The sequence below is a fragment of the Coffea arabica genome, chromosome 1e (genome assembly GCF_036785885.1).
Source record: "Coffea arabica cultivar ET-39 chromosome 1e, Coffea Arabica ET-39 HiFi, whole genome shotgun sequence".
NCBI lineage: Eukaryota > Viridiplantae > Streptophyta > Magnoliopsida > Gentianales > Rubiaceae > Coffea > Coffea arabica.
The window spans coordinates 49,222,120-49,233,262 of record NC_092311.1 but is presented as its reverse complement, the minus strand read 5'-3'; the positions used below and the strand labels follow the sequence as shown (position 1 = coordinate 49,233,262).

The following is an 11,143-nucleotide window of genomic DNA, read 5'->3' as shown; positions in this document are numbered from 1 at the left end:
CTTAACCAATGCCTACTCCCTTGTTTGACAGACCCATAGAAAATTGGCACTTTTAATTACTTGGCTAAGCGGTTGAATGGGAAAAAAATGGATAAGATATTTGGGGATGAAAAGAGAAGAGTGGGAGAGACAACGTAGAAACTGTGTTGTCCAATGATAGGGTCAACTAATGTCGAAAAACCAACAAATCGGAAAAATATAAAAGAGTAAAAGTTTTTCGTATATTATCGGTGTACAATTTTTTTTTTTTACACTAGTAGGTTTAAACATGTCAAATGCTAATGAATTCAATTTTAAAATTCAAATAATGCACATATGATATACATTCATATTCGTTGGTGTAAAAAAAATTTTACTAAACCGTCAGTACATAAAAAGTTAATCCAATAATAAATAAAAATATTGAATAAGAGGGAAAATTTTAGATGTTCAATATACATTACTAATATCAATAGTCTGTCAACGACTAATCACTATTAAATGATTAATTAGCAATACACCACGTGAAGGATGCAATCCGTCAATCTGTTTTTATAACATCGTTTTTTATAATTCTAGAAACCTTGTAAACTTTGGCATAATCTCGATTGAGGTAATGGGAGGGAAAGAAAACGAAAGGAATTGGAGGGGATTAGTTTTTTCTTTTCTTTTTTTTAATTTATGTTGATTTCTGAGGAGGGAAATAGTCTAATTATTTTGTTGGGATATAGTTTTGTGTTCGGTAACAGTTGATGTTTTTCTTTCTTTTCGTTTCTTCCTTAATCTAAGCAAAAACTTTACAATTTCTTTCATTTATTAGCCAGAAACGGCTTTCCTGTACCCTTTTTTTTTTCCCACTGATGCCCATTCCCTTCATTTCGTTTTATTTTCCTCAATCCAAACGGCGCCTTCGGACGGCCTTGACTAGCAAATCGGGTGATTGCGTTATATTGAAGACAATCATGGACTCGTATGCCATACTCCTGCCAGAGCTCAGATAGGACCCAAAATGGAGAACGCCAGGGAATCTCTTCAGCTAGCCAAGGAAGAGTCCGACCGCGTATCCCAACTCACCTTCCCTCCTCACCGACCCCATCTCGATTCTAGCTTCTACGAGTATTACGCCCTTCGCGGTATCCGAGTCGACCGAGTCGAACCTGGCTACGTTTCTTGCACTTTCAAAGTCCCTTCTCGCCTCATCGTAAGTAAAGTTCCCTGTATTTTGAGATATTAGCAAAATTACAGCTGAGTTCTTTGAGTAGTTTCAACTGATTATGTAGGTATTTTATTTTCTATTTGAATTTTGACTAAAATTTGTGAACCTTTTTCAGTCATTTTATTTATTTATTTTTGTGGGTCTTCGTTCAGGATAGGAATGGAAATTTGGCATCAGGGGCGGTGGCCAACCTAGTGGATGAAATGGGTGGTGCTTTGGTCCACGTGGAAGGACTCCCCATGAATGTTTCAGTGGATATGTCCATTTCTTACCTCTCAACTGCCAAACTTGATGTAAGCCCTCCTCAAATGATTTCAATTTCCATGTTGGAATATCTAATGTTCATGTTAATGAACGAGTAATCCAGATATTCTGGTTTTAGTTAATAATACTTTCATTTGTGCGTTAATAAATCTCTTCGTTATTAAGCAGGATTGTTTGATAACTCGATAAGGGCTATCGATCCAATATATTGGTATTTTTATTGCAAATTGGGAAAAAAAGAGAGGGTATTCTTGTTATTACCAGATCAGGGGCTAATCGGTTTTGTGCGTCACATATTGGCTAAAAGTGAAATTGTTTGATTGGCAAATGTTGGTTTTTAACTTGATTAGTTGAATATCTTACTTTCTCAGGATGAATTGGAGATTGTCTCGACACTTTTAGGTCGAAAAGGTGGTTATTCTGGAACGCTTGTGATCGTGAGGAACAAATTAACAGGAGAGCTTATTGCCGAAGGCCGACATTCACTGTTTGGTAAACATGCAAGCAAAATGTGATGTTATGATCACTGGATGTATGTAATACATGCAGAAACTTTTATTTTGACATCAGGGACATGTTTCTACTTAGATAATGAAATTTATAATTGCATGTTAGCAATAAGCGTTCATTTTGAAATTTGAAAGAAACTGGTGGAGATTTAAATCTTTTAAGTTTTAGTTGCCTTTTGTGCTTATGTACAGATCTTCCTACAAGTTTGCATCTAGTTGTTAAATATACTTGAATTTTGAATCTGCTGTATGTGTTATTGTGTTTGATGCATGGTCAAACTTCAGAGCAGAAGAAACAATGCCAAATTCATCTATTGTTATTAACTCTGTTTAATTGGTGAGCTCACATACCTGACCTGTGGATAGCACAAGAAATCTAATCTTTCAAATGGTCACTTGGTGGTATTGCACATCAAGTAAAATTAATTTAATCTTCATACATTGGAATTAAATTAGCAGTATCTAGAGTACACTGTCAGCTAAAAACAATGAGCTGCAAGTGACAACAGTAACCACAGGAACAGTGTACAAAGGCAGAAGTAATTGTGGAATCCTGAGAAGGATGTCTGCAACAGACACCGAGCTTTGTATTCCTGTACTTGGAGAGTCAGATTGCTGGAAAAAAAATAGGTAATTGGTGATGAACTTTTCTCCCAAAGCATCAACTGTGAAGGATAGTGGCTTTGTAGAGTGATTGCAACCAGTGTAAGATGTATACTTCTGTTGTATCAGCCTGTCTAATGGAGTTTGTGACATAGACTGCGGTTGTTTGGTTAGTAAGACAGCACACTTGGGCGGTAATTTCTGATATAATTAAGTCGAAGTGGGTTCACGGTTGACTGAAATCTTTTGATGCTTCATTCTTAATTTTCAGCAGTGATGTTGGCTGAATATATTCCGATTGTGACAATTGCACCAACAGAGTGTAAGTTTGCCACCAGAAAAAACATGCCATGAGGCTCCCTAGGGTTTCATAGGTTGCCTGAAGATTGTCTCCTGCAGGTATCAACTGTGGCTGTTGATTTTCTATGTCATTATGTATCATAGAATCTACGGTTTGATATTTGGAGAAAATTATGGTTTCATAACTTCAGCTTCACATTGTAGGATTATAGCCAGGGACAGTATGGACATACGGTGAAAAGCTGAACCTTTTGCTACCTTCTCAAATTAGTAGGTCATGGGGTAGCGGCTTTTTCTATTTCTGTAGATGGAACTGGAAGATATTCTTCTGGAACGAGATACCAGACAAATGGGAAGTCTGGAGTGAATTCTAGCTGGACATACAGATAGACTTTGAGATCACTAAGATTTTCCAGGATTAATTGTTTGCTTCGATGCCTGGAGAGTTCCCATTCTACCGAAGCTCTTCTGCACATTGAATGGAACGAGCTGTAATTTGTTCGGAAGTTTTCCGAACTTAATGCCGCTGACTCTACAGAAGGGGAAGGGGTTCAATGGTCTCTGCACTATTTGAAACACGGGGAAAGGAAGTAGTTATTCGTCTGCTAACTGCTTCTGCTTTAATGTTGGAACTGGATTAGTGGTTGGTATAATCATCCAGAGTCAGATAGAGCAGCTGATGACGAATTGTTTATCTTACCAAAGAGATGATTGCACTTGTATCTTGAAATTTGTCATTACAGAGTAATTTGACAAGGCACTGGATCGGATTCTGAAAATAATTGGATGTGATCATGATAACAGTGCAACAAACGAGTCATGGTTTTAGCAAAATTTTGCTACAACTGGAATAAGAAGCTCAAGCTGGAATTATTATTATTATTATTATATATCCTTTTTGACCTCCCACCCCTTCTCACATTCTTCTCAAACATTCTTCTCAATCTCAAGTGTGTGGAATTTTGAACTTGACAGCCAAGAGAACTCTGAGAGCTCTCATGGCTATTGCGCCGACCCCGGTGATTGATCTAGATGGCCATATGTATCAAGTAATAGGTGCTACGAAGCTAGCAACTTTTAATCTTGCACTACCTGCTCTGATTGCTGGCTACAAGTAGAACATCAAAGTCTAGTAATATACTCTCCCAATCTCGTATTAAATGCCTTTGTGTTGAAGTTATTTTGTATGATGAATGTATAATTTTCATTGAATAAAATATTTTTAATAGGAATCATAATCTTTACTTCCTGTTACTTATTAGTTTAATGCATGAAATTAAAATTTTAATACTTGAGTTTTACGACTTTCTTGCTTTCTTTCAATTATTTAGTACATTCTAAAATTGTTCCCTGACATCTTTGCAAAATACAAAAGATAAAAGAAAAGAAAGACAGAGTGCATTAGGCACCATTTGAATTGAAGGGGAGGGAAGGAAGGAAAAGTGAGAGGACTTTAGTGGAAAAGAAAAGGAAGCAGAAAGTTGGGCGACAAAAATTAAGGAGATCTCATCTCTCCCTATTCTTTTCTTTCCCTCTCAAAAGATTAATCCAAACATCAAAAACTTTATTCATCCATTTCATTTCTTTTTCTTTCCTCTCCGTACCTTCCTATTCCTTCAAAGCTAATCCTTTGTCCAAAGTTAACAAAAAATGTTTGGAAATTTAGTTCAAGGGACAGGAATACGCATCAAAGTTAATAATGATATAACTGCACCTATAATTTATTTGATTGACGTGCGGAATCATTCCCGTCTCATAGATCGGGTTTCAAATTAATTTTTTGTTAATAAAAATAGAATCTATTTACTCTTGCTAAGTTTGGGAGTTTAGGATAGAAAAGAGAAGAAAGGAAAACTTAAGTTATGAGAGAAGAGAAGGGATTGTTATGTTGTTTGGGAGTTTTGAGAATTAGTGGAATGATTTTGGATATAAAAGTCATTAAATATTTGTTCAAGACATTTTTAAGGATAAAATAGGTATTTTAAAAAACTCTCATAAGCTTTCTCCAACTTTCTCTCCAATTTGGGAGGAAAAATTTTACTTACTATTTATCTTCTTGAATCCTTCCATTTCTCTTCTTTTCTTTCCTAGTTAAAACTAACAAACGAAGGAAATGTTCACTTTCTCTTCTTTCCCTTTCTTTTCTCTCCAAATCATCCACTCCCAAACGAACCCTTAAACCAAACATGTAAGGTGAATCACACTCTATTATTAGATTCGACAATGCGAACCGAACGCATCAACAATAATAGTAGCAGTACCAACTTTCAAGCCCAGAAGATAAACATCAGACTCGTGCCAATGAGCTAGTCTCATCCTTATTTACTAGTCTACAGGTTCCTTCTCTGCTCGATTTATCTAAAGCCAAAACTTTATAAGATTCCTGCTATGGTCTTTAGCTTAGCCATTAATAAACTGCCAAGAAGAACACCACGGCATTTTCGTCGCTACGTAGGAGTAGCAGAACTGTTGTGCTATTTCGACTTTAGGTTCCAGTATTAAGGAGTAGTATTTCAGGCGGCAGCCTATGTTCCTGATCACTAGTGTTCACTTGATAGATTACTCGAATTTAGTTCAACACCGAGTATGTCGCCCAACTCAGGGAATGGATTTCGTATAAATTGCTGACTTGGACCCAATTGCAGAATGAATTCTCCGGCTGCTCTCCGCCGCCCGCTTCCCGTCAGCAGCCCAACCCCGATTAAGAGCCCTCAAACCCCTAAACCTTCGGAAAGGCAACTGCCATTAACTAATTCTAGTGCTTCTAAGCTTCCCTGTAAATTGAACCATCGTAATTGGTGGAGTAAAACCAGCACTGCTTGTGCAACTGAATTTTCTTCTAGACTTCGAAGTGAACGGATTCTACCGATTAGGGCTTCTTCGTCGAATGGTTCTAGGTCGATTTCCAGTAGCAGCGGAGGCGAATTCCGTCAGCCGACTGCGGTGGAGTTTATTACTTCCGAGAGAGTCAAGGTGGTGGCTATGCTGGCTTTAGCTTTGGCACTTTGTAATGCTGACCGAGTCGTCATGTCGGTCGCTATCGTTCCCCTCTCGCTTTCTCATGGCTGGCGTCAATCTTTCGCCGGGGTTGTCCAGGTAATTTTTTTTTAAAAAAATTATGACTGCTATATCGTTGTTTTATTTTCCTGACTTAGCTTTGGATTACTGTTGTGGTGTTTCCTAACATTTCTAAATAACTGTTCAACATGAAATGGGGTGATGTTTTCCTGCCTATTCATCTCAACCCACAACTGGAATAAAAATGTCAATGTTTCTTGAAGAAATGTATTTATTCTTTTGAACTTGGAGAAAGTATGAGCCTTGAATAAAGCCGGAATGGAAGAAAAGGTTCATTTGGCCTAATCCCAAAGTATGTGATTTGGCCTTTTTGAAGATTAACTCTTGGAATTCGAAAGAAAGTATGAACCTTAAATAAAGCGGAATGGTAGAAAAGGGTTCATTTAGCCTAACTGCTGAGTATGTGATCCAGCATTTTTGAATATTAGCTCTTGGAATTTGAGAGCGTTTGCATGCGGGATATGTTGGTCTTACTATTATAGAAAATTTATTCTGGATATTTGTCCTAGAGAATGCCTTTGAATACAAAGGTCAACTATATGATGATGTTATGAACTATAAACAGAAAAAGGCCACATAAGAGAATAATAATAAAAATAAAAAACAACATTTATTTTGCGTGGAAGGTAGCAATCTTTGTATTTCTGGCGATTGTGCTCAAGTCATTCTACCTTTTTGCTGTTTTGCTATTTACTCGAGAACAAGAGGATTTGACGTAAAAAAAGCAGACTGTGATTAGTGTTTCATATTTACTGGAATTGACTTTACATCAGAACATACAAGCTGATTTGTAAGTCATATTTGCATATGATTGGAGTTCTTCACCTTGAAGATAGTATTTCATTTTTAAGGTGAAAATTCTTGCAGCATTTTGTGTCTGTTGGTTTTTCTAAATCCCAGTAATGTTTTCCAGGAGTTCAAGAGATATCAGCATTTACTTTTGTCTATTTGCCTAAATAACCTGTCTTTGTCATGTTGTGGTTCTTGTTCTTGTGACTCAAGCTTTTGGATCCTTTTGTTTCTTAAAGAATAAAACCAATGGATATCTGTCCATACCACTTGTATACAAATTCTCCTGCTGAATTTAAATGCGCATATAGAGATAGATTATTAAGTTTTCAATGGCATATATTTGAATGCTGGAAACAGGATGTCAAGTGCCATTTGTTTGTTTCCCTGTCTTGCTTGAGAACGTGAGCATTACATTTCTGTAGGATCTTTTGAAGTGATCATCTAACTGTTAAATGGAGAATAAAAGGACAGTTGGACCCACTTAGGAGTGAAATTCAATCACATTGGTAAAGAAACCTTGTTCTTTGACAAAAAGGAGTACAGTGAGTGGCTCAAGATCTGTTTTAAAAACAGCTTCTAAACATTATAGGCTATCTCATTAATTTACTTACTAATGGCAGTCATCTTTTCTCTGGGGATACCTAATATCGCCAATAGCTGGAGGAACTTTGGTGGACCTTTACGGGGGCAAAGTTGTCATGGCTTGGGGTGTCACTTTATGGTCATTAGCCACCTTTCTCACCCCCTGGGCTGCAGAAAATTCCTTGTGCGCACTTCTTGCTATGAGGATGTTGCTTGGCATTGCAGAAGGGGTAGCTCTTCCATGCATGAACAACATGATTGCAAGGTATGCAATTTATGAAATTGAATCCATAATTATCATGATTTACATGATATATTCTTTGTCAAGTTTATTGTGTTGAAGATTTGGCATGTCCAAACTGCTAAGGGTATCTCTGAACCTTTGATTTTAGATGGTTTCCTCAAACAGAACGATCAAGAGCTGTTGGACTTGCAATGGCGGGATTCCAGCTTGGAAGTGCTATTGGACTCACACTTTCTCCCATTCTCATGTCTCAGGGTGGTTTGTATGGTCCATTTGTTATATTTGGATTGTCTGGGTTTCTCTGGGTTTTGGTCTGGATATCTGCAACCTCAAGCACCCCGGACAAATGCCATCAAATATCAGCATATGAGTTGCAGTACATACAGAATGACGGGAACATGCAATCTGTCATAAAGGATAAATCAAAGAAAAGCAAAGTTATCCCTCCATTTAAGCGCTTGCTTTCTAAGCTACCAACATGGACTCTGATTGTTGCAAATGCAATGCACAGCTGGGTAATTTATGCACTGCATCAACTTTCTGTTGTCTTTGAACTAGTATCTTTGATTGGTTAATCCTGAAAATTGGTTAAACAAAAAGGTGATTTTGTGTGTGTCTCATAATTGAATTAAAAGTTACCACTTTGATGGTACTGGGTAGGAGAACAAGGTGTTCTTTGAGAGATCAAATGATACTCTTTAATTGGGAAATTGGTTATTTGATAATTAGAAAGCATTGTTTTAAGTTCTGAAGATTTTCGGAGCAAGTTGTGAGATTATTGGGTCTTTTAGAAAATTGAGAGAAGGTTAGTCCGAACTTTGAAATTGGAGAGATGAATTTGTGTTCCACTATTGTCACATATCTTTATGGGCTGTTTATAGGTGCATTTTGGTGGAAAAGACATTCTTCGCCTGCTCTATAGTCTGTAGTCTGTGTCCTTTACGAAATCATTTACCTTTTTTTTTTTTACCTCATGCAGGGATTTTTCGTTATACTTTCATGGATGCCCATTTATTTCAAGACGGTAAAAAACTATGTCTGTACATGACATGCGATAAATAACATTATGCATCTGAAGATAGGAAATCAAAAGTTTCTCTTTTACTTGTAGATATATCATGTTGATTTAAGACAAGCAGCATGGTTTAGTGCTGTTCCTTGGAGCATGATGGCCGTGGCAGGTTACTTTGCTGGTGTCTTGTCAGACATGATGATTCAGAGAGGCATAAGTGTGACATTAACCCGCAAAATCATGCAAGTATGGCAATTTTATCAATTTCCAATTGGCTATATATATTGTTGAAATAACTAACTCGATTTACTCTTTGTCCTTGTAAGTTCCAAGACATGTCTTTTATCTTTCTTTCCCTTTCTTTATCACCAAAATGTATGACAGTCATTTTATAGACTCCAATGAATTTTCACGTGGACAGTAGAGAAATGAGTTTAGGATGTCTCTAGTAATGGCCTTTGCAATTATGTAATTTGTATATGGGAAATGCTATTTATAAAGAAACAGATTTACTAGATTTTGAATTTAAGTTTGGGAAAATTTAAAAAAAAAAAGTTTGAATTTAAGTCGGGATAAAGGCTATGCATGTGATTGTTTATATATGATCAGTATGTCTTTTGTCCCTCTGATATTGTGGGGTTTGCTGGTACAAAAGTAATCACATGGAACAATCGAGGGAGAAAATAAAAAGAATATTGTCCTCAGCCAAAAATCTTGGCTGAGTCATTTTTCAAATTTCATTTACCCTAGTTAATTGGAAACTTTGTTTTGATGGACCATTGTTCCTGGTCTTATGCTCTTTTCCTTTTTTATTTTCTTCCCTTTTTCTCAAATTCTACTTTTTTTTTAGTTTTATTGTTTGCGCCTCAGTGATAAATTCAGTTCTACTTCTACCAGACTTCTTTAGAGCTAGTCACTAATGGTGTTCAATATGTGATTTGTATTTAGTCATTCGACCTCACTTTTTTACTTCCTTACGGAACAAGATGGGACAAGTTTACAGTATGTATGAAGTTTTATTTTTCCTCTGCAGTCAATTGGTTTTATTGGACCTGGGATAGCTCTTGTTGGTCTAACAATGGCAAGAAGTCCATCCAATGCATCTGCTTGGCTTACTTTAGCAGTTGGGCTAAAAGCATTCAGTCATTGTGGCTTCCTCGTGAACCTCCAGGTTAGTATATTCCGTGAAATTCATCATTTGATCAGTTGGTTTTTTTGCATCAGACCTGATATATCTTGTACCATTACCTTGTCAGGAGATTGCACCACAGTATTCAGGCGTCCTCCATGGTAACTCTGTTGATTTTCTTGCAAAGTTTTATGCATTGTACTCGTTCAACTTTATTCTCCTCTACTATTAATCTCCTAGTTCTACATACCGATATCTAATTTATTGTCTACATGGGAGTATAACCTCAGTATACAAGGCCAGCCTCCCTCCCCTTTCAACACTTCAATGAACATAAAAAAGAAGATCCCTGTTAATATCTTCAAACCTCGTTTATTCCTTTAATTTATGAAAATCAGGCATGAAATTTTCTTGTTCGAAATCTTTACCTAATTCTGTCCCTTCTGTAAACTCTAGGTATATCAAATACTGCTGGTACATTTGCTGCTATAGTTGGAACGGTTGGTGCCGGCTACTTCGTGGAATTAGTGGGTTCTTTTAAGGGATTCTTGTTGCTTACAGCTTTTCTCTATTTCTCGGCTGCTCTCTTTTGGAACTTTTTCGCCACAGGGGGGAGAGTCAATTTTGATGAAACTCTTTAGATGTCTGTATTTCTGATAGTTTCCTGTTTGCTCGCATCATCTTTGTAAAGTAGTTTATAGAAACGAGAAAGGGTCAAGGATATTAACGAACGTTTTCAATCTAGCAAGTTCTTTTGGTTTCTTGGATGCAGTACTGTGGGAACTGGGAAGCCGGGAAGGTACTTTTTGGCCAACGAAAGTCCCAAATTTGTAAAATTCTGATTGCCTTGTATAAATAGGATGCTGATCCAGCGGTCCCTGCAGTACGGAAAATCCAATGTATTTTTGCAGTGTCCATCAGCATGGAGAGTGCCGCTGTTTGCTTAAAACGCTTACCAATGTTGGCTAACTTGTAACAATCTCGGATGGCTCTCTACTAATGTTTTGGATTTGCAATTTCAATTTTCGTAAAACAATCTGACAAAGCAATTTGCTTAAACACTAATGTGGTGGCAAATGTATTGGTTTCTTCGAATCTTTGTTCTCGGATTGAGGAAGACGGAGGATGGCCTTTCCTGGCTCGAACTCTGCCTCTATGATTATTGAATTATTTGTTTCTAAACAGGGATTGCCGTGCTAGAATTTTGGCTTTTGACAAAAACAAGGGGTGTGTTTGGAGTTTTGGATATATAAATTATTTTAAATATTATTTTACTTGTATTATAAATATGTTTTTAATTTTTTTTTTTTATATTTTCAACTACTCTTTTACTTTATATACATCAAATAGCAAAAAGTTACTGAAATTATTTCAAGGGATAATTTCAGAAACCTCTCCTGAGGTTTTTGACAATTTCACTGGTCTCTCCTGAAGT

General features: G+C 36.7%; 2 protein-coding genes and 1 long non-coding RNA gene across 4 annotated transcripts; all 3 read left to right on the top strand.

The window, feature by feature from the left end:
• The first annotated feature begins 852 nt into the window (after positions 1 to 852).
• Positions 853 to 2,211, top strand: LOC113710520 (uncharacterized). The gene is made up of 3 exons (XM_027233574.2): positions 853 to 1,180; positions 1,348 to 1,488; positions 1,831 to 2,211. The coding sequence occupies exons 1-3, from the start codon at positions 989 to 991 to the stop codon at positions 1,972 to 1,974; spliced, it is 477 nt and encodes a 158-aa protein (XP_027089375.2). The 5' UTR covers positions 853 to 988; the 3' UTR covers positions 1,975 to 2,211.
• A 619-nt stretch (positions 2,212 to 2,830) lies between these two features.
• LOC140012417 (uncharacterized) lies at positions 2,831 to 3,138 on the top strand. Its single transcript, XR_011819604.1, has 2 exons — positions 2,831 to 2,970; positions 3,076 to 3,138. It is a non-coding gene; the product is annotated as an uncharacterized lncRNA (long non-coding RNA).
• A 1,974-nt stretch (positions 3,139 to 5,112) lies between these two features.
• On the top strand, positions 5,113 to 10,601 carry LOC113710560 (probable anion transporter 4, chloroplastic). 2 transcript variants are annotated; one of them, XM_027233635.2, is made up of 8 exons: positions 5,113 to 5,967; positions 7,362 to 7,588; positions 7,716 to 8,082; positions 8,547 to 8,591; positions 8,679 to 8,825; positions 9,613 to 9,750; positions 9,836 to 9,869; positions 10,165 to 10,601. In XM_027233635.2, the coding sequence occupies exons 1-8, from the start codon at positions 5,518 to 5,520 to the stop codon at positions 10,347 to 10,349; spliced, it is 1,593 nt and encodes a 530-aa protein (XP_027089436.1). In that variant the 5' UTR covers positions 5,113 to 5,517; the 3' UTR covers positions 10,350 to 10,601. The 2 variants fall into 2 exon arrangements, with proteins under 2 accessions (XP_027089436.1, XP_027089444.1); XM_027233643.2 differs by having other exon boundaries at positions 5,258 to 5,967; positions 7,399 to 7,588.
• The last annotated feature ends 542 nt before the right edge of the window (positions 10,602 to 11,143 follow it).